The 20,966-nt window shown below is 43.9% G+C and overlaps 1 protein-coding gene across 5 annotated transcripts in view; it reads right to left on the minus strand.

Annotated features, from left to right (window-relative positions):
• MAPKAPK3 (MAPK activated protein kinase 3) overlaps positions 1-20,966 on the minus strand; it is a 51,644-nt gene that overhangs the window by 12,937 nt on the left and 17,741 nt on the right. For all 5 annotated transcript variants that reach the window (XM_026106637.2, XM_064518628.1, XM_064518629.1 and 2 more), the window contains exons 3-4: positions 2,163-2,302; positions 1,254-1,318 (exon numbers count right to left, since the gene is read on the minus strand). In XM_026106637.2, the coding sequence (XP_025962422.2) occupies positions 1,254-1,318; positions 2,163-2,302 (205 nt within the window). The remainder of the gene's footprint in view (positions 1-1,253; positions 1,319-2,162; positions 2,303-20,966) is intronic.

Raw genomic sequence — 20,966 nt, forward strand, 5'->3', positions numbered from 1 at the left:
GATAACCAGAAGGCAGAAACACTCATCTCCTTCAGATAAAGCCTTGTATGATCTCTTCCTTCCTGGCCCAGGCCAAGGACTCTAGCTCCTAATGGAAAGTTGTGGACAAGGTATAAATGGTCAGTGAATCTGGGGGATTGCAGGGGAAGAGGGTTAATTGATCGCAGAAACTAAAGGAAGGTGTATTTTTTGTCTTTAAACCCCCAAATGCTTTCTGAATAAGTATTTAGAATATTTTACAATGGTATTTAATTCAGAAAAGCCATGTTTATATCAAAGTAGAACCACTAATTATCGCAGAACCAATTTTCCGTCTGGAGTCTTGTGTTTAAGAGAGGAACAAAGAATGTGGCTGAAAATGCTCATTTTCCCCCAAGCATCTCGCATGCCACTTAAAGGGTTCATCATAGGGCAGGAAACACAGAGTCAAAAAAAGCCTGGCCTCTGTACCACGCTTAAAAAACAGTCGTGGTAATTTATAAGCTCAGGTATAAATTTTTCCTCTTCTCATCATTTTGTGAGGATGTCCATTACAAACACAAACATTTTTACCCCAGACAGAAATAAGCTCTTGTCTGTTGTGAATGGACAAGGAGAACCACAGTCAAGCACATCTGTGGTACTCTAAAAATAATAAATAGCAATGAAAATAAAAATGACAAGGCTACTCTATTGCAAGCTCTGTCACTGACTCATAGTAGGCCCTTAAAAACGCACATAGTCCTTATTACAGATGAGCAGGCTTGTTTACAGTGTGGCTAATAACACTTCCTTTCAAGCAGTGCTTCAAAACCCTTGAATAAGAGATGTGCCATCAGATGTGATTTGCTTACTATATTAATCACCTCACAGTATAGCTCTGCACAGTGATGCTGCTTGAGGGACAGCCAGAACAGAAATCACAGCAGGGCTGTGCTCCTAACATTAGAGGTGGTCTGGCAGAAGACCAGGGACTAGAATAGCAGATGCTGTGATGGCTCAGAAATGAAGCAACTGAGCAGATTTGTATGAGGAACCTTCCTCTAAACCTTCCACATGATGCCTGAACTTTGCCAATTCTGGTAACTCCTCATCTTCAGGAACCTTTAGAAGTCACTGTTTAATAGAGAGTCAGAGAGAAAATTAACAAAAAAAAACAAAACTACAAAGCAAAACCCAACCAAAGAAAAAATCCTGTAAGAGAACTAAGCAAGGGCACAGAGAAAGAAAGAAGCAGTCTCGCAAACTTTAATATTCAGCTTTGATTTTTTCACCTCTCTCTGTGAAAGCATGGTCTCCTCTCTCCTGGATCCTGCTGAACAGCTCTCCTCCCTCCATGCTGAAACAAAGAACACATAGAAAATAAACCTAGATGAGCAGAAAACACCAAATTAACACTTGACTGTGCATCTGTTTAATTGCACAAAACCATTGCAAGTATGGATTAGAAAAGATTACAGCCTGCCTCCTATCCCAGTGCCTCCTAAATATCATACTCCGTTTGAATCAATGCACAAAGCCATGCTGATGTGGAACAAATACAAAACAAAACAAGATCAAGGAGTTTTAACGCTTGTGGTTTAATACACAGTGACACAAGGAACATGACACACCGGGAGGTCAGATATGCTGGCACAGGGAGGCTGACAGTAAGCTTGTTTTGTCTAAGGGTTGGAGATGAAGAAAAAGAAAGAAGGAAACAGACAACCCGAAAAGGATTATTAGTTTGTCTCCAAGGAAGAAGACACCGTAACTGTGGTATTACAGATCACAGAGAGAGTAGGAAAAGTTATGGTCAAAACAGCAGCAAAAAGATCCTGTCAGATCGTAGGACGTGCATTTGAAGCTGGAAGCCAGCCACCACCAAAGTTCATCATACCTGGGAGACACATGTCTCAAGACTGTATTAATTACAGTTGGTGCTTTCAGGAGGATAATTGTCATGGGGTACAAGGAAAAATTATTTTATGGTTAAGGTTCCTCACTCCTCCATCACGCAAGCTGGCTGGAACAGCTACGTATTTCCCTACCAGTTATGCAAAGACAACAAAAGGTTTGCTATGCAAGCAAAAATTGTGCTGCTGAGAGAAGTCACATATCTAACATCTAAGCTAACAAATCCCCCTCCTCCCTCCGTCCCGTCAAAGAGCAACACTTGGCAGGGGGCTGCTGCTGGTCCATACCATTCCATGACAATGAGGAGGCATCTCTTCCCATGATGTATGTTCTCATAAACGTCCAGGACGTGCACAATGTGGGGACACCCTGATGCCCGCCAATGATACTCTACTTCTTGACGGGCTTTTGGGTTGTCATAGAGGAGCTGTAAAGGAACAGAAAAGAGCAATGCCATCAGTCAACATCATTCTGTTTTAATTCGGTACCTATGTGCAACTGTTCTTTGAGCTTAAAGATGGTGGCAAGGGCTACTTCTGGCTCTTTTTTTTCCAGCTAAAGAATGCCAACACATCACAAGGTTTTTACCTTCCCTGGACTGCCCAGCTTCCTAGATCGAGGAATAGAGAAACAGCAACCGGACCCCTGGAGTTGGAGAGACCTTGAGCAGCATCAAGGAGACATTCTGAGGCTACAACGGACCTACCTCACTCACCCCTGAAAGGGACTCTTGAGATTTTCCCTAACTTGTTTGCAGCCCTTGCACCGCAACCAAAAACAGCAGAAGGTGCTCTGTCAAGGGAACTCTTGCAAGCGAACTAGAAATCTCATGCGGAAGCTGTGCAGGCTCTTGCCAGGCAGACATGGAGCACTGCACCTCCAACTTGCTGGATGGAGCAGGGGCTTATTCAGCAAGTAGGAAAGGTGAGAGTGGCATGATTGCAAATGAGGAAGAAAAGCTCAGAAGGAAGGCAGGGCATTGCTCCTCTGCCTTCACTTTATCGACCTCAAGGGCCACAAACATGCAACTGAATAAACTGCAAAAATCCCATATGCTTTTTGATGGAAAAAATGTGTTGAGAGCTGCAGTCTCAAGACACGACCACTCAGATCAAGGAAAAATTGCTCTAAGCTAGGGAATTTTAACGTGTCTTAAGGTTAAAAGTTAATTTCTATCTGGTGATTTCTCCTAGAGCAGTGTTTTCTTATGACCAGTTGCCCTCAGTTACCTCTCACCTTTTGCCTAAAGGTTCTCTGTCAGGTCATCTGCACTCAATGCACTACAAAAATGAAGGACCTAAGAAAAGCATCTATTAGCCTGGAAGCTCTCACTCAGTTCCCTCTGCTAGGGACAACCCCCCACCCCAGCTGCTGTAGGGACTTTAAGGTGCAGAGCAAACCTTTAAAGTTCAGTGGGATTTAAAACAATACGGACTTTCACACTGACCCCGAATATGAAGCAGACTTCTGACACCATCAGGGTTGCTATCTAGATGCTTGAACTTCTTTCTCTGTCACGTGCAAGACCAGTTTATTTTAAAGCGCTAAGCTCTTCAGAATGCAGGTTAGCAATTAACTTTCCTAACGCTGGGACTTTGTGCCCAATAAACAAGTCCCTTGCCATTTAAAGAACGGCAACTAGCTTTTGTGCAACATGGGCACATCACCGAATCCTGCTTTTTCTTCTCCCAGTCTGTCTCACATATCTAGACAGTGCTAACGCTTCGTGACAGAGACTCTCTTTACTGCACATGTATATGGGTCCCACACAGTAAGGCTGCAAGCTAAGTTTGATACTTTATACACTATTGTAATAATCATTGTAATGCTGGAGAAGCAATAAAACTGACACTATATAAAGCGTGAGCAAATGCAGCAAAAAAGAAAAATAAGAAAAGAGCAATCACCATTGTTCTCTTCCAGAGCCTTAGAAAACGACGGTGACAACTGTGGGGGAACTGTTTTCAAACAGGAAAACATAAAGTATCGCTGCTGCACTATTAGGCCTTAGCCTGAAGCTCATCTCACTCACGTTTGCTATCAGGTCCCAGTCAAAACACTACTGCATGATAATTGCTGAAAACAAGTATTAACATGTAACCTGTCATTAGGGACCTATGAATCAGCCAAGGAAAATGAGATTTCTTTTCCATCCGATTGCCAAGCTTCCTCAGGAACAGCGCACGATGGCTGGTTGCAGACACCTCTTTGAATGTAGGCAGACACAAGATTTAAAGGTCACAGTAAGTCACAAATTTTTTTTTTTTAATTGATTTCAATATAGACAACCTGTATCACTGGGGAAAAAAGTTTACGCTTTTTTTCTGCTTCAACATCCCTTTCAGCAAAGCAGGCACAGTAACATGACAGCCACTTTATGAAATGAGAGGGCATCACTGGGCAGAGGGTAAGAACCTTCTTGGGCTCCCTCAGCTCTGCTCCAAGGATGCCCCAGCATGATGCCAAATTTTCAGCGGTGCAAGGCGCTGAACATGGCAATCTTCCCTGTGGAGTTTAGTGCCCTCCCAATCGACCTAATTCTTCCCCATCAGTCGTTCTGCACCCCGAGCATACCCGTTTTAGGTAGCTAACTATCCCTCTCTTCCTTCCTGCTCCAGCCTGGATATGGCCCGATTTCCAATACAAATAACTTCCTAAAAAGAGATGGTTCCAGTTTGGACAAAAAGCCTATTAGCAAGCCCAAGTGCAGTTGCTTTACTGCTTTCAGCCATGAGTGCATTCAGCTCTTGCTCCTTCACTGCTACTCTGTTCGAGCTCAGCAGGACTGTCTAGCAGCATTTTCCCCTCTGCCCTTCCGAATTTGGGCAGCTGCCTAAAGGTCTCATTATTCATTAAACTACATGTGCAACAATAAAACCCAAACACCCTCAGGACTAACCAGGCTGCTTGGAAGAATTTTACAGGGTTTATAGCTTGGATATTACTGAATTAGTGCCATTTCTGAGCAGGACATTCGAAAACCTTTGCACCCTTCCTGCGCGACTATTCAGACACAACAATCATCTTTGCTAATGTTAACTGCACCATAAGCTGTATATCTTTATATATTTGCACAGTGTGCAGAGATGTTATTTTTGATGTCTGTACTGAGTGCTTATGAAAATTATTCACAGGACTGAACTCTGACTCGCAGCTTTTACAAGGCATTTTGATACACAAGGACGCTGCAGTCTCTTCTTTCTCCTTCCTTGCCAGCAAGTTTCATATACTCCCTAGTGCCAAACTTGACTATACTCATGTCAAGATGACACCTGGAGAGGCAGAGAAAAGGCAATGCAAAAATAAAGATCAGACATACAGAAGTGATATAAACCAAGCAACATCTGATATATCAATCAACTCTTAACTTTTGAGTTTCTCCCACTGATCCTTAAAAAGACATTAAATCTTTGGTTTAAGCCTAAAATTGGAAGCCATAACTGTAGCTTTTAAGAAGTCTTAGAGATGCAGACACTTGTGCAACGAAAGCCAAGCGGGGCTAAAGACACCAACTTTACAAAATTTAGGCTGCGATTTAGAAACACAGACTGAAATTCTACCTGCTATGGTTAAGTATAACAAACTTCTAAAAACATAAACTGACCTTCTGCCATCTCCCTGAGCCTGAAGAGAGACTACACTGGGCTCCTATTACAGGATCGCACAGATCTTACACACAGATGGAGGGGAGCCTTAACGCTCTAAATTCTGGGGTAAGAGCCTGTCTCAGGTTAGCAAGGGCCTACCAAAAAAAAAATACAGCTCTGTGAAGGTTCTTCTCATGCAGAATTTCTGATGGGAAAAAAATGGAGACTAAAAAGCTACCCAATCTCTTCTAATTGCTTTTCCATCGATTTAGTGTTGTGTAAGGCAGGAAGAATAGCAGGAACGCTCCTACCTAGTGGTCGGATCTATACAGGAGATAATCTCCTAAGGACTCCAGGGAGCAGCGAGTGATTTTGTGGACTTCTCTGAAACTGCAACAACAGAGAGAGAAGATATCCACAGGCACAGGTATGAAATACGCTGAGGAGAGGGAGCACCGACTTCTTTGCGACTTTCTCATCAATACACACTAGTAGATGCCACAGAGGAGATTTTACTACTGCACCTGATATCTGTCCACTATACAAGTGATTAACGCCTCTGCCGTCACATCTGCTTTTTTATTTATTTCTAAACTTCCCCAGTCTCTCATAATCCCAACGAGCCATGGTCCTTGCATTGGACCTGTCACAGGCTCCGTTAGCCTCAGCTGTATGTGCCGTGCAAGAGCAGCACACGACCTTGCAAGCATCTTTTACTCACACCCAGAATCTAGGCGCCTCTTCAATAGATGATATTAGTTTTATAACCTCTACAGTGTTCATTTTCTTCATGGGAAAGCTCTATTATTAATAGAAATGGGGCCAGAAGAAACTTTCAGTCCTACTGGTCCTCAGTGGGGAATATGGATATATCCATATATTTAAAAATAGCTTTATTTATTTTTCTAGTAGGGTAAAGAAAGTCTCTGCTCAGGCAGAGATGGGTAAACATCTGACTTCTCTCACTTTCTTTCCTCTTTGCATTCAACTGTTATAAAAAACGCTGAATCCTACAAATAAGCCTTGAAATCTAATTCAAGCCAATGCACACAAACACCATTTGCTGCAGAAAAGCTCTTTCAGCCATTCTTTATTCAAGAGGGCTGATGGCAAAAGGAGGTTTGTATAATGTTCCTTTCTGTCATCTTCTCCCTCCCCTACACTAAAAAAGAAAAAAAAAGCTATCACTGTGGCTTTGGACATTTTGTCTTTTATTACATCCTGATTATTTCCTCTACCTCTATTAACCTACGCTGGGCTGTCCTAATGCATAACGAATGTGAACACGCTGGCGAGAGCACTCACACAACCAGAAAAGGAAAATGAAGCAGATTCAGTCCGGCCGGCCTTGGAACGGGATAGCTATACGCAGGTTTCAGTGAAGGCCACTTTCAAAGCTGTAACAGGTCTAAGCCACTGGCCACGCAGGTTTGCTCGTGCAGAAAACCTTGCAGAAGTAGTTGCAAAGATGGGGAAAACTAGCACTAAACAGTGCAGAAGAGAAGAGATGCAAGCATATTCTTAGGCACAGAAATAGTGCCGCCATCCCCCAAGCACCGTAACTCCTCAAAGAGGACTCCCTTGACCTTGATGGTGGACAGCTCTCCTGGGATGCTCATGTATCAGCGAGATTCGGTTTTGCTTTCTGAATTACATCTCCAACGGGGGGAGAACAAGGGAGCAAAAGATGCAGAAGGAAGAAAATATCTAGTTTGCTTTTTTCCTGAAAACAGAAGACTTCATAAGTAAATGTATTTTAACAAGCACCAAACTTTCTCCTAAAAGGTGGGAAAAGCAGAGAAAGCACATTATCTCCTCATATTCTTCAAAGTGGCTGTTCTTACACTCACTGACAATTAAAATGCCAAGAGTCTCAGTACGTTTCCAGATGCCCCCATATTCCAGATTCCCTTTATTCCCCCGTAAGCAATAAAGCCATCCTCTGTGCCGTAATCCAGAGGGAATTGAGATTGTCAAGATTTTCTTCTTCACGCATCAGCGCTGCCAGTCAGCCAAGCTGCAGCAAGAAGCATGCGTCTGCCTGCAGCGGCGGCCCAGCCAGCAGGGAAGCCCGCACATGGAAATCTCAAAGAAAGCACTGGATTTTTTTTTAAATAAAGAAATAAGAAAATATTTCTGTTAGTATTATGTAGTGCTTAAGCATCAGGCTGTGGACACGGGGCAAAACCAGGGCAGGCATGGGCAGTGGGTCATCACTGAAGCCTTCACTTCTCTGCTTTTATTTCAAATCCAGCTTAGGTTATTAGAAATTAAATCTACTTGGAGGCTTCGTGGAAACAAACTGCCATCCTGGTTCCTGCAGAGCTGCCTGAACCACTACCACAGTTGGCACTAACTGGTATTTTCATCCGTGGTCAGGTAGAGGGCCAGTCCTGCAGGTGATGTTCCCCAGGTTAATCATAGAGCACAGTCAGGTAGCACCACTTGCACCGCTCCTGCCTGCAGTATCCTAATCTTCTCACTTAACCAGGGGTTTACTTTCCGCAGTGAGGGACCCTTCTCTGTTCTCCTCCTCTCTCCAGTCTACCAATCTCTGCTCAACCCATCCTTTGAAACGGCAAAAGCTACAACAGATTTTGGTATCATGCCAGCACGAGCGAGGAAGAAGAGGACTCGGAGAGAGCTGCTTGTGCGTGGTGTCAGTGTCACATCCCGAATCTGATCTCCTGCTGACACACGAGGCTTCAAGTATTTCTTAAGTGCACGTTTTAAGGGGAAAACAGAAGAAAAGAATAAACTGCACAAGGATTGAAAAGAACAGGTTAACAGAGACACACGTGAGAGTCTGCTCAGCGGACATGCAGCAAACACGTTGAAGACCTGAGCTCGCCAAGCCCTCCTGGCTCCCAGTCCCCAGAAAGCGCACACCACATAAACATTATTTTGCTCCAAGCGTCTCTCTTGCAGTGAGCCAACCAGGTCTGTCAAAAAAATGACCTTGCTGCAGTTCTGACTTTTATTTATTATATCGGTGCTCAAAGAGGCACTCAATAATATGACTCTACAAATTGAGGTAAATGAGACATACTACTATTAATTCCCTAATTACACATGCATCCAGCCATTCACTCTGCAAAGGTCAACTGTCTTTGTTCATAAATGTTAGTGGAGATGTGACAAATACCACTGAAAAGGCAAAGCAGTGGGACAGTACGTATTTCAGAGCTATCCTTTTGCACATGTGAGGTTAGCATAGAAGGAGTGCATAAAAGAAATGCATCAGTTTTGCACTGAAAATGCTGTTTCATTATGAAAATGAGCAAAAAATGCACATGGAGAAAAGCCACTGTCCTGATAAATACTTTGATAATATTAAATCAATCTACTTGAACTGCAGGGTCAAAAGTATGACTGCACCTTCAATACTGTGCTGCATATATTGATTTAAATAAAAAGCATTCTATGCATTTTTCTACAACTGTAAGATTAGTTTGCATTTTAACACTGTGCTTGTTCTGCAATGTGGCTAGAAAAATAATTCTTATCGGCATCTTAAAATACCACTTATACTCAGTTGAGACAGGCTATAAACCAGCTTCTATATTATTGAAATATAGAGAATAAATGCAGAATTCAAATGTAGACTCTACCAGGCAGCTTCTGTATTATTCTAAATATTGTACCTGTATTTAAGAAAAATAAATCACCATATGTCAGTAACGTGCTGCTACCAAACAAAAATACTCTGAAATGCTTGTTAATACAGGAAGGCCGAGGGATCAGCTCCTTTTCAACCTTCTCCTTATGACAGCTTCCACCTGTGGGAAACCACACAATTTTTGCTCATGCTGTCACGCCGGGGGCCTGATCTTCACCTTCCTAGGACCAACTTCGGTGTCCACATGTATACAGCACAGGGCGCCTGACAACGTACCACCTAAGGCACAGCATGGTCAGCCTGACAAACCGTCACTCTTCTGCCTACTACACACTTGGCTTACCAGCATATTGCCAAATTTTCCAAAGCTTTCTACTGCATAAACACCTACGGTATTTTGGGACTGTGATTAACATAAGATCACCTGTAATTCCCACCACCACTTTTACTCTTCCTAAATTAAGCAAGTTGGGAAAAAGGGAAGTTTAAAATCCCACCTTAAAATCAGGACATTTTTCACTCTACAGTTCCACTCTAGTGCGTGAAAGAAGGTTTGCCCTGGGAGAGGAAAAAAAAAATCATGAAAAAACTCCACTCCTGCCAGCTATCACTTCACAAATCCTAATAACAAGGATTCAGGTGACTTGGCCCCAGTTATTCATACAGCTCAAACCTTGGCTGGTCAAGAGTAATAACGGTCTGCTTTGCATGAAACTTTTACTGTTTAAGAAAACTCCAGCTGTCCAAAACGCATCCTCTCAGGAGGGCGAGGGACCATGAACCCATCAAGCTTTCCCCCTATTTTGATTTTAGCTCCTCATAGCAGACTAAAGACTGTAATCTTGATCTTCCAGGTGTCCAATACCTCGATTCAAAGCACATAAAAGATCACTACTTCCTTTTTAAGTGAAAGTTGTGTTTCCTCGACTTTGCCTTTCTCCCGAGCAGTGACTGTGATGCATCTGATGAATCCAGACCTCCAAAAACATACCAGCAGTTTTCATGATGGTGAAATGGGTCTGAACATGGGTCTGCCAGGATGTCGTTCCCCCAACACACTTCCCAGTATTCACAGCTATACTCACTAAGTTCAGTTTTAGCCACTCCTAAACACACACAAATCAATCATATGATGTTCTTATTCTATATGCAGTTTTACACTTAAAAAGAAAAAGGTATCTAATTACTTTGATTGTAATAGCCATTGCACTGCGCACACATGTTTTGCCTCAGGAAAAGGGGGAAAGAGCAAAATCAAAGCTGTTATTCATAGGGCTTAATGCTCACAACAAACACTGCAGCGCTAAGGGCCAGGAAGAGCCTCTCTGTACAGCTGCGTGGACGAGCAGGACAACAGCACCACGATTAGCCACCACGGCACACCTTTGATGGAGCAGGGCGAGGGAGAAGCCATGAGCCAGAAAGAAAAGTACTGAGAAGCTCTCGGTCTAATGTCTCCTCTCTTATTCTTCCTCCTAATCAATGGTAGCAAAATTAACATAGAAGTGATATGAAAATACTGAACAAGTGGAGGTGGAAGGAAAAGTTAGCAACATGTCTAATCCCATTAACTATGGATAACAGCAGCTCCAAAAGGAAGCCGTGCTGCCCCCCAGCATTGCTTTGTTTCTTGCATGTGTGACTACAGTCACGAAGATTAAATCACTCTCAAACTCCCAGGAAGGATTTGACATGCTTCCCCGACACACACAGGCTCTTCAGGGTGCATTTGGATTCAGGCTTTGGGCATGTTCCTTGCATCTGTCTTTTCACTCTGCCCTGTACACTCCAGTCCCTTTTGACTGTTAATATCTTAATAGTCTTTTCCCCTCCACTGTAGCAATATTCTCCTCTGTGGCTTCTGCTATTCGGCAGCAAAATTCTGAATGAAGACATCACCCTCTCAGACCGCTGCCTGCACACTTAAACTCCCTTTTGCCTGACTTCCCCTCTCCTTCCACATGAATTTAGGATTGCTGTCCACGCATGGAAAGCTTGGCAATGCTCGTTCCCAGGCCAGGTCTCTCCCACATATCCCAGCTCGCTCTCTTCGAGTGCTGCTGCATTGCCTTTCTCTGCACCCCCACTGCGCTTTCCGTCACATCCCCCATGAGGCCAGGCAGCATCTTTCTCTTCTTTCGCACCATCTTTCTTGAGTACTCCTAAATCACGCAAACACAAAAGCCCAGATATAAACAAAGAATTAAAAAACCTTTTTTTTCCCATTCCATAGTTTTCACCTGCTTCTTTTAGGCTTCCAGTAAGGTGAGACTTACTGACCCCAGACATCAGTGGCACGGGCAGCAACCCCATCTCACGTCCTGCACAGAGGAGAGACGGAGATTTCACAGAGTCCTCTGGAACCTAACCAGAATGACTTCATCCACATCAGTGCCAGAACACTTGCTCCTGAAAGGTGTCACCTGCATGAACTTGCCTTCGGAAACAAAACCAAACCCCGAAAACCTTGAGCAAGGACATCTGTAAGATTACTGCTTCAAATCTCTGCTGTACGTGTGCAAGCTAGGCTGTCAGTATATTCAAGCAAAAGTCTATCTATTTCTAAGTCAGTTTATAGGTCAATGGTTGTTGGTTTAATGTACAGCAGGTGAGAAGATCACTGAACTGCTTACTTTGTACAGCGGTGAGATGATGGAGAGTGGCGTGCTGCGAAAGGAATGCTGCCTGGTGGCATCCAGCAGAGACTGGAACTGCAGAGGGGAGCCGTTCAGAGAAAGAGGAGAGTAAACCCCTCCCCAGAGACTCCTTGTGCTCCTTTTGTCTAAATATATATCCTAAAGGCAAGTGAACTAATGCATAGCAAAGGAAGGAAATAAACTGGGGGAGAGGGGCATTCAACAGATGGGGTCAACATAAGCAAGTGACAGTGCAGTAAAACTGTTACTTATGCTGCAACCCATGGATTCGTTTTGTTTAGTGCACTGACTTAGCCACCCAAGGTTACGGATGTGCTTTGCCAGGACGGCAGCAGAATCTAGGAAACCAAACCACTGCATTTTCTCCTGAGCCTCAGCGCACATTGCCGGAGCGGCGGACGCCTCACAGGGCTCACCACCTGCCAAAGCGCTCTTTCATAGCCAGGACTCTGGAACACAGACACGCTTCCTAGGATGCGACCAGGGGCTGCCAGTTGATAAACCGCCTAACAGTCCTTCCCAGTTTCCTTCAGACACCTCCAAGGAACACTATGCATGCTGCCTTTGAGGAAGATCCCCATACCACATGAATGCCCCATCCTCCTAGTCTAAAACCTTCCTGCGTCACAGCTCATTCATAAGATTCCCCTCCTTCATCCAGATCCATTCAGCTATTGACCCAGCTCATCCAGGCCATCACCCTCTCCCAGGAAGACCGAAGGTCCCTGAAATGCTCCCTAGAAAGCACCTCTCCCAGAGAAGCAGCGGATTCCTCCACAGAGTTGGGTTCCCCCTTCCCAGGTCCCAGCTGGCCAAGGGCTCCCACAATGCCCAAGCAAGCACCAAACCCTTGGAGGGTCCCTCCGAGTCAGGTCTCAGGGCCAGCAGGGAACATCTTCGGATTTTGCGGCTCACTTTATTTCAGTTTTTAGCCACCTCTGGATCAAGATATGCAGTGGACTGAGGGATGGGAGCAGAAGTCTCCTTCCCCGAAATCCATGATCCAGTGGTTCAGATGTTAGAACATAACTGTTTCACACCATCTGCAACCAGACGACAGAAAAGCAGTCAGACACCGCTACAAAGGTAGAACAGAGCAGTTGAAATGGAGTTTTTTTGCCAGAATCAAGAGCATTTCCTTCACATTCCTAAATAGATTTCCTTTCCACTTCTGTGTTGTGTTGGCAGCTTCATGACTACACACGCAAAAGGAAGAGGAGGATCTCAAGAACATTTGAAAAATCCAAGGTTTTGATGCCTCAACTCAAGCGGTATCAAGCTGGGAACTGCACAGCAGTCAGAAAAATGAGATGTAGCAGAAGCACCGCTGAGCAAAGATCATTCCAGGCATTTCAACCCTTTCAGTCCTTCCAAGCTGAGCTAGGAAACATTTATCCATCTCCCTCTCCTAGGACACAGTCCTTTACCTCCTCTCCCTGCAGCAGTATCTGCTTGTGGCGCACTGCAATGCTGGCTCATTTCCACAAGCCAGTACGCCTGAAAAAGCGAAGTCTGGGCTTGAGGCAAGGGGGAGGAGGCAGGGAGAAAACGGACTCAGAAGATCTTTCTGGCCAAAAGTCACCTGTCCGATTCTAACGTTAGTAGTGGGGATGCAGCTGCTCCATGAACGTGTTAATGACTTTTGAAGTGACGATTTCACAGAAGCAATGTGCCATCCGGTATTGCTCTCCTGGATGTGACGCATAAGGGAATCAGGAAAACATACCCGCGCTAAAGCCATGCTAACACAGAAACAGATTGCGTGAGCGGTGCAGCTGCTAATCTCTCAGCAGATCTGATTCAACACTTCACAGCAGGCAGTGGCAAGGGGAGAAGGCAGTCAGCCGTGACGCTCTTCCCATCAGCCAGGGAGACACATCACCCAGCGGAGACCGGAAGGGGAAGAGACTTGGAGGTTTTGGCCATCGTACAGCACTCCGTAAGGCCTAATGCAGGACCTTGTCCAAGACCTGTTGGGTAGGGGCAATTTCAACTTTCATGTATTAATCACAAACAAAAGTTCAACTCAACAGTCAACTTCCATGTGTAAATGCTTGTATATTTATTCACATCTGGCCACACAATACTTTTCCAGATAGCTGCCGCTTTGAAAACTGTTAGAAAACATCTCTTGGTTTGTCCTCACCATTTGATAATCACGTGTCACAAGATGAAGGGGTCGGATAACTCTCCAAATTCGCAGGCACATTTGTGACACCCCCCCACTCCTAGATGCTATTGGAAATTACAAGGGCTGCTTATAACCACCAACGGACCAGCTCCAAAGAGCACCCAGCATCCCTACCACTGCCACTGCCTTAGCTCTCATTGCTCTGTCTTGAGGGAGGAGAAGCCCTGAAGATCTGGTGAGAGAACAAGACAGCGGTATGTGATTCTGTGATACAGATGGGTCATACCATTACGTGATACAAGCTCAACTAGGGCAAACGCAATCACTATCAAACACTTCTTAATAGCAAATGATATCAACTATTCCAGAGTGTGGTGGCATTTTTCAAACCTTAATGCATTAAATCTTAAAGCTCCCAGGGCCTAAGGGGGGTTCTGAAGGGAGGTGGGAGTGGGGGGAAGGCACATACGGGGTTGCTACCAGAATTCACAATTGTCCATCAGTAGCTGTATCTCTGGCTGCAAAATTAAAATTAAAACCATTTCAGTCAAAGCTAAAAGTTTCCACATGAAGATATACAACAGCTCGGTGAAAAGGTTTCTTGGGTTCTGCATAGAATTACTGTTCAAAACCAGCAAGAGACCTCACATTTGCGCATCAGATAACAGGCAGGTGATTTGCCTGTGAAGTCTGGATGCAGAAATCCACTTCCCAAACTTTGCTCTGCCTAAAGTAGACCAGAGTCTTCCACTTTACTACCTGAGCCCTCACAGCTCCTACAGAGAGAGCTCTTGGCAAGTCTGCAGTGTGCCATGCCTCTTTCCGTTTTCACTGCTGAAGGAAAAAAAAAATCAGCAAAACAGGGACACAACTGTGCATTTCTCAAATCCCAGCTCAGTGCAGGAACAACTATCTGAGATGCGTATGGCTACTCACTTGCTTTTCATGAGCAGTTTCAAAAGATCCTGGGTCTTTCCAAATGTGGAGAGAGTAGACTTTTGTAATTGATAATATTTTTAAGAAAGACTGGAAATAGCGTTGGCTGCAGAAACATAACCGAAGTTTAGGTTCTTACTCAAATGACTAAATGCATATTTTTCATGACCTCAATTCTGGCCACATCACAACAGCATCAAAAAATAAAAAACAAGCAAGCTTCCTAATTAATAGGTTCAGTACAGCTAAACAAATATGAGGGCTCACCCACAAGTCGCAAGCCCAAAGCATACACGTTCAGATTGCAATGAGGCCATCATTTAGGAAAACTAAACCAACCAAAACCAATTCCAGACTGCCATCAAGTCAAACGGGTAACAAAGCTCTGCCCACCATGTAGAGATGAGCATAGACATCTAGCCACAATTTCTAACCCTACCTCCCCGCCTGCCCCAAAACGAGCCGACTGCAACTTCTGCAGTCGGTACAGGCTGTATCTCTTAGGAAGCTTGTTGGTGTTACCTGCTTTGAGCTCTGTTCCTCCTGACAGCCCTGCAGGCCTCAGCCACCAGTTCTGTGCTGTTTTGCAGTACATGTAACAGCTTAGCTCTCTAGTAGATTCCCACCTGGTTGTCTTAGATACCTTGCGAGAAAAACATAATGCTGCAGACTAGATTCCTCCTTGAGAGGAATCCTTCTAAGTCTTTTACTTCTCTCTAGATACTTTTACAAAGTTTGTCATTTTTTCTCCTTGGCCAAGTTCACACAAGATGCACATGCCTATAGATGCCACAAAGAAACGCAGCTAGATGCATTCTGAAACAGAGGATGCAGAAATAGGAAGAATCAAAAGCAACAAAAGACTGGTAGAAACTGAAGGGAGAAAGATATTTAAATCCCAAGATCTGGCACTTCAGATGTGAACTAAGGTTCCATTCTGTACAGATACTATAATATTTATAGATCACAGATTCATAGATTATAAATACTCCATAGGATGTAGTAGATTCTTGCAGTACTCCTTGGTCCCGATTTCTAGGCCACATTTGACAGCATCATCTCCTGTGACTATGCAAGCCTTCTGGAAAATATTTGTCTGCTGCTGCTTGTCCCAAAATTCAGGATACCTAGTCGATAGCTGTAGTCTTCTTCCTATCCTTTGCCGTTCTCTATGCTACTGTTAGCCTACAAATACTGCTGCCATGGATTTCCTACTAGCTTATTATCGAAAGTGTATTGCATCCAATCCCTATTTATTATTCACTGCACCTTTAGCTCAGACCTCTTGTAAATTATTACTATTTGGTAAAAGTTAGCATGGAAGCTCATGGTGGTAGTCCTATCAACTTAACCCATGGAAGAAAGCAGACAGCGCACATACAGGCCCATGTCTTCCCTTCCTCCATCTTAGCCAGTGTCAAACCTGACACCGCAGTCAGAACCATCCCTCCCACAATACCCTAATACCAATTTTCACTTTGTTCAAACTGTCAAAGCCACGAAAACTAAAAATTAGAAGGGAAAACACAGCCTGTACAACTTATTTTTCAGCAGGACCATTTGCAGTGTTTGTTGTAATGATTACACACACCTAGAAGCATCTGCAAAAGAAGCTGCATGCAGATGCAAAACCCTGAGGTTCTGATCCAGCCTGGGCAGATGAGGCATCTCTTGCGAAACAAAGTGAAGAAAAAGGAAGCAAAGCTGACTCCCCTCCTCTGCGTATTCCCAATGCAAAAAAATTTGCAGTAAGGAAGGCAAGGCCCAGCTTGCAGTCTCTACTGAAAAGGCTTCAGTAAAAGAGAGGAAGAATAATGAAGCATTATTGGAAGTGATTACTAGCAGAAGTAAAAATAATCCTACCAGTAGCTGAATCTCTGAGAAGTGCTTATTGAGAGCAGTATAGTTTTTACATGTTGCTCAGGTTGTAAGTCACAGGCTGCGTAATGGCCCTGGGGAGTGGCTGCAAGGTTATACCATGGATCCTCCTGACAGAAGAATTCACGTACACACGTGGCTTAGATGAAGTGCTATGGCACGGGTAAGAGGTTATGCTCTTGCCATGACAAGACTGTAGTCAGGGGATCTGGAATCTTTTTCTAGTTGTGTCAAAGACTTCCTTTTTCCTTTTGGACAAATAACGGTCTCCGGATCCCACTTCCCTCATGCTTTACTGCAGTGTGGAGTGCTTTCGGCACAAGCTGTTTGAGGAACTCCAGTAGGGAGATGACAGAGGCTGTAGTCAATCTTGATAACACTAGATCTCCGCGTACAGAATAACTTGACAATTTCACCATTCTTTTTCTCTAAATTGTTTTCTCTATGAACCATTTAATGCCCCCTCAATGAATATGCAATAAGTGTTGTAAGTGAAAAAGAACCGCTAGTCTATCTCATTCTTGCTAGCAACAGAAGACACCTCTACGATGCTTAACAAAACACAAATTTCAAAATATGACTAAAATTGTCATTTTAGACATTCTACAGCTAGGGAATTCCAGAATTAAGACTGCCTGAGCAACCTGAATAGCACTCCCTTTGTATGCATGTATTAAACACAGCATTATTATACTCTCTTCCTCCCTCCTCAACCCCATCCTTACCACATCCAGGGTACAACCCGAACCTGATCTGAATACAAGTCAGGACTGCAGAGTGAAGGAAGCTGCTCTCTGTAGGCTCCCCCACCTCCTCTTCATCTGACATAGGAACTGGAAGGTGTAATGAGAGAGAGGCAAGAGATTGTAAAGAGAAAAAGGAGGGTCTTGCAGTGACCACAACTGAATCCTACTCTCAAGATTTAGATTCTGCTTTTGTCCCCTTCTGATGTCTTACGCAAAGCTCAGAAAGTCAGCTGAACCCAACAAGTCACTAATTATCTATACCTTGCAAGGTGGTATAGGTAATTTCTTGCAAAGCCTGAACTGCAGTTGCACTTGCAAAAGTCTTGGCCGCTCCCAGCTGTGAAAGAGCTTGGTGATAAAAAGCTCCCCTTGAGTTAAAGCATAGTCTGCTACTAAGTATTCTGAGGAGGAAAGAAAACCAAAAAACAAAATCAAAAACCCCACAACAAAGCAAAAAAACCCCCTCGTCTCAGATATTTCGAGTGCTTCTTGATCAAAATCAGTGGATACTTTTACTCTTTGAAGGTTATGCCTCTGCTCCCTGTATGTGAAATAGGGACAATGCAAACTTCTTAACGTAATGTTGTGAAAATTACTGTGATCCAGGTATTATAATGAAAACATCAATAAAAACGGGAGAAAATGAAGAAATCTGTTTTCAGAGTAGGTCTTGAATAATCTGAAGTAAAGCAGCCTAGCATGTGCTTAACAACGAAGATGAAATTAGCTATTGAAACCAATCATTTAATAATCTAATCATTCTGTCTGTGCCTTAAAAAAGGTGAAGTCTGGTGAAGATATAGAGTCCAAGATGGCCAGAATGTATATGGAGCATGGATCCTCACACTTACTCCATCTGAGTGCTCAGTTTCACAACCCAAAACTGCTATTTTAGCAAGGAGTTCTGTGTGTATGTGAGAGAGGTTGTCTAGGTTTGGGGCTTTTTTAGCAACAGCAAACCAATCCTGAAAATATCAAATCCCTTTATGCATCCTCATATTGATTCCCCCATGAGTTATCTGCAGGGCTGCAGCCTGCACATCTACTGCACACACCTCTGCAGTTAGCTAGCAAAGTAGCTGGTAACAGTAACACAGAATATCATATCCATGGATAAACAGGATGACTGGAGAGGAACCAGGAGACTACGAGGTTCTGGGATCCGGTCCTGCCCGGAGAGGTGAGCACTGTGCTTAGGCAGCTTTCCGTTTACCGCCTGCAAGAACAAAACCTCCTGATGGTCCCACCTCCACCTCTGGTCCCTTCTCTTAATCCCGTTTTCCCCTCCTACGAACTTCATTGTCCAGTGAGCTCTAGTCCCACCTCTTGAAACTAGTGCCAGAGTCCTTACTCAGTCTGTTCTTCCTTGGTTCCTGTGACGTGTTTCTCTGCTCCCCGTGGCCAGCATCTGGCTACTTCTTTCCATCCCCTCCACATTCCCCCACTCCTGGCTCCTTGATCCTGCCCCTCCATTCAGATACCTCCTCATTCAAACCCAGCCTCAACTCCTCCGCAGCTTTCATCTCTTTGCTCCAGCCTCTGCCACCGGCCCGTCCCGGTTGTTCCTTCAGCAATGCCTCCTCACCAAACCTCATTCTCTACCACCTACCCTTGTCCTCTCGCTTCTCCCGAGCCCCAGTTTCTCCTGTGCTGGTACCCATCAGATCTCTGTTCTCGGTGCTGCTGGGGCCCAGTGGGAGAAACAAAGGCCGGACTGGAGATTGCTCCCCTCCTCTCAGTATGAGTGTCCAGAGCCAGCATGGATTTCAGTACATGAAGAGTCAATCCCTGGAAAAGGCACGCTCCATTGTAGACTGGGGCATGCTCAGGGCAGGCAGCATCTTGGAGAAAGCCAACTGTTAGAACTGACCATCTTTGCTGATGGTTTCAGAATTTGGCTGAATTTGGAATGATTTTGACAGTGACAGTGCAAGACACAATCCTAGAGCAAAATTTACCCCTTGATAAAATTCAAATCCAAATCATAGGCAAACCATGTGAAATTTGTCTAATTTGTATTTTATGTGGACAAGACAAATTTGTCTTCTAGCCTTATTACTGGAAACGGCTGAACAATATCTACCAAAACAATTCTTGCAAAGATATTCTACCCAAGGCAGATACTCAGCAAAGGAAATATCACCACCAGCAGAGTCTTAAAATAGGAGAGGCCAGACAGATCAAGGCAAGCTTACCAGCCGGTTGAGCTATGAGCCCTGCCTACAGTTTGCAAGTGCTTTGTCCAGCCCAGTTCTGAGAGCAGGCGCAGCATTGGCCTCACAACACCATCATTTTTCCTGACATCTATTTTTTTCCTTTTGCACAAGACTTACAACATTAGTCACAGTCCTGAAGTCTTTACTGAGATAAACTCCTCTCTTGACTTAACACATATTTTGCCTCCGCAAGGACAATGACTTTGCCCGTGGTTTATTTTTGTTTCATCCCACAATTAACTCCGATAGTGCCCGAGAAGCTGATGACATCAGAAAGCAATCAGTATTTTATCCGATATACTTTTTCCTGATGATGCCTCAAACCATATATATTTAGCTTTCATCACTGCTCAGCCTTGCAAACACCCATTATCCAGAACGATCTACCCTTGGAACAATTCAGATAGCTGATGTTTCTCTGACTTTCTCGATACGTGGTAACTCTGTCGCTTGACGCTGAAATCTGCAGGGTGCAGATGGCACCTACATCCACACGTCTCAGGAGCTCCAGGGCCACCACTATCCTGGTGAATCACCTGAACCCTGACGCGCCAAATACAACCGAGGGTCTCCAAGTGCAGCGGCACAGAAAGCTCTCTAACTCCCGGTGTGCTGCTGTGCTTTCGCTAATTAACCCCCCAAAGAAATAATCCTGTACACAAGTATCAGTCCGCTTCATTCTCAGTATTTTACTTCTGCCTAGTTCTCCTGCCTTCTGGAGAGATAGACGTTGTCTACCTTCTCCTGATTTCATAACATCATATATATTACTTTACTCTGATGTTATTCTGTACCTTTTACTCCTGCTTGAAAATCATTTACAAAAACAGAGGAATCAAGGACATAACACCAATCTCAGCAGCTTTACTGTAACTTTAGCATCTGCCCTGTTCAAATTCAGCCTTGTTTCTCTAGAAAGACTGGGTGCAGTAAAGACTCAAAAGCTTGACTAAAACAATTTTTAACTTTTTTAACGCCCATTGACTTCAATAACCAAAACTAGAAATTATCTTTATTTCACCATTATCTTATGCAAAACTGTGCCCCTATACTGCTTTTTTTAAAAGATATCATTTTCTAGTGCTCTAATTCTGGTTGAGATTAATGAAAATCATCAAATCAATAATTAGACTCATTTATCTGACAGCTCTCCTCTTTCAGCAATGGTCATTATCTCTGTTTCCTTCAATCCTTGTACACTTATTAGCTGTTTTTATTTTCCTCAGTTCCACTGGGCAATGCTAGATCATTTGCATGCCTTATTTCTTTGTCGTACAAAGTCTACGGATAAATAATTTGCTGCTTCCTACTCTCCTATTTC

The sequence above is a fragment of the Dromaius novaehollandiae genome, chromosome 12 (genome assembly GCF_036370855.1).
Source record: "Dromaius novaehollandiae isolate bDroNov1 chromosome 12, bDroNov1.hap1, whole genome shotgun sequence".
Taxonomy (NCBI): domain Eukaryota; kingdom Metazoa; phylum Chordata; class Aves; order Casuariiformes; family Dromaiidae; genus Dromaius; species Dromaius novaehollandiae.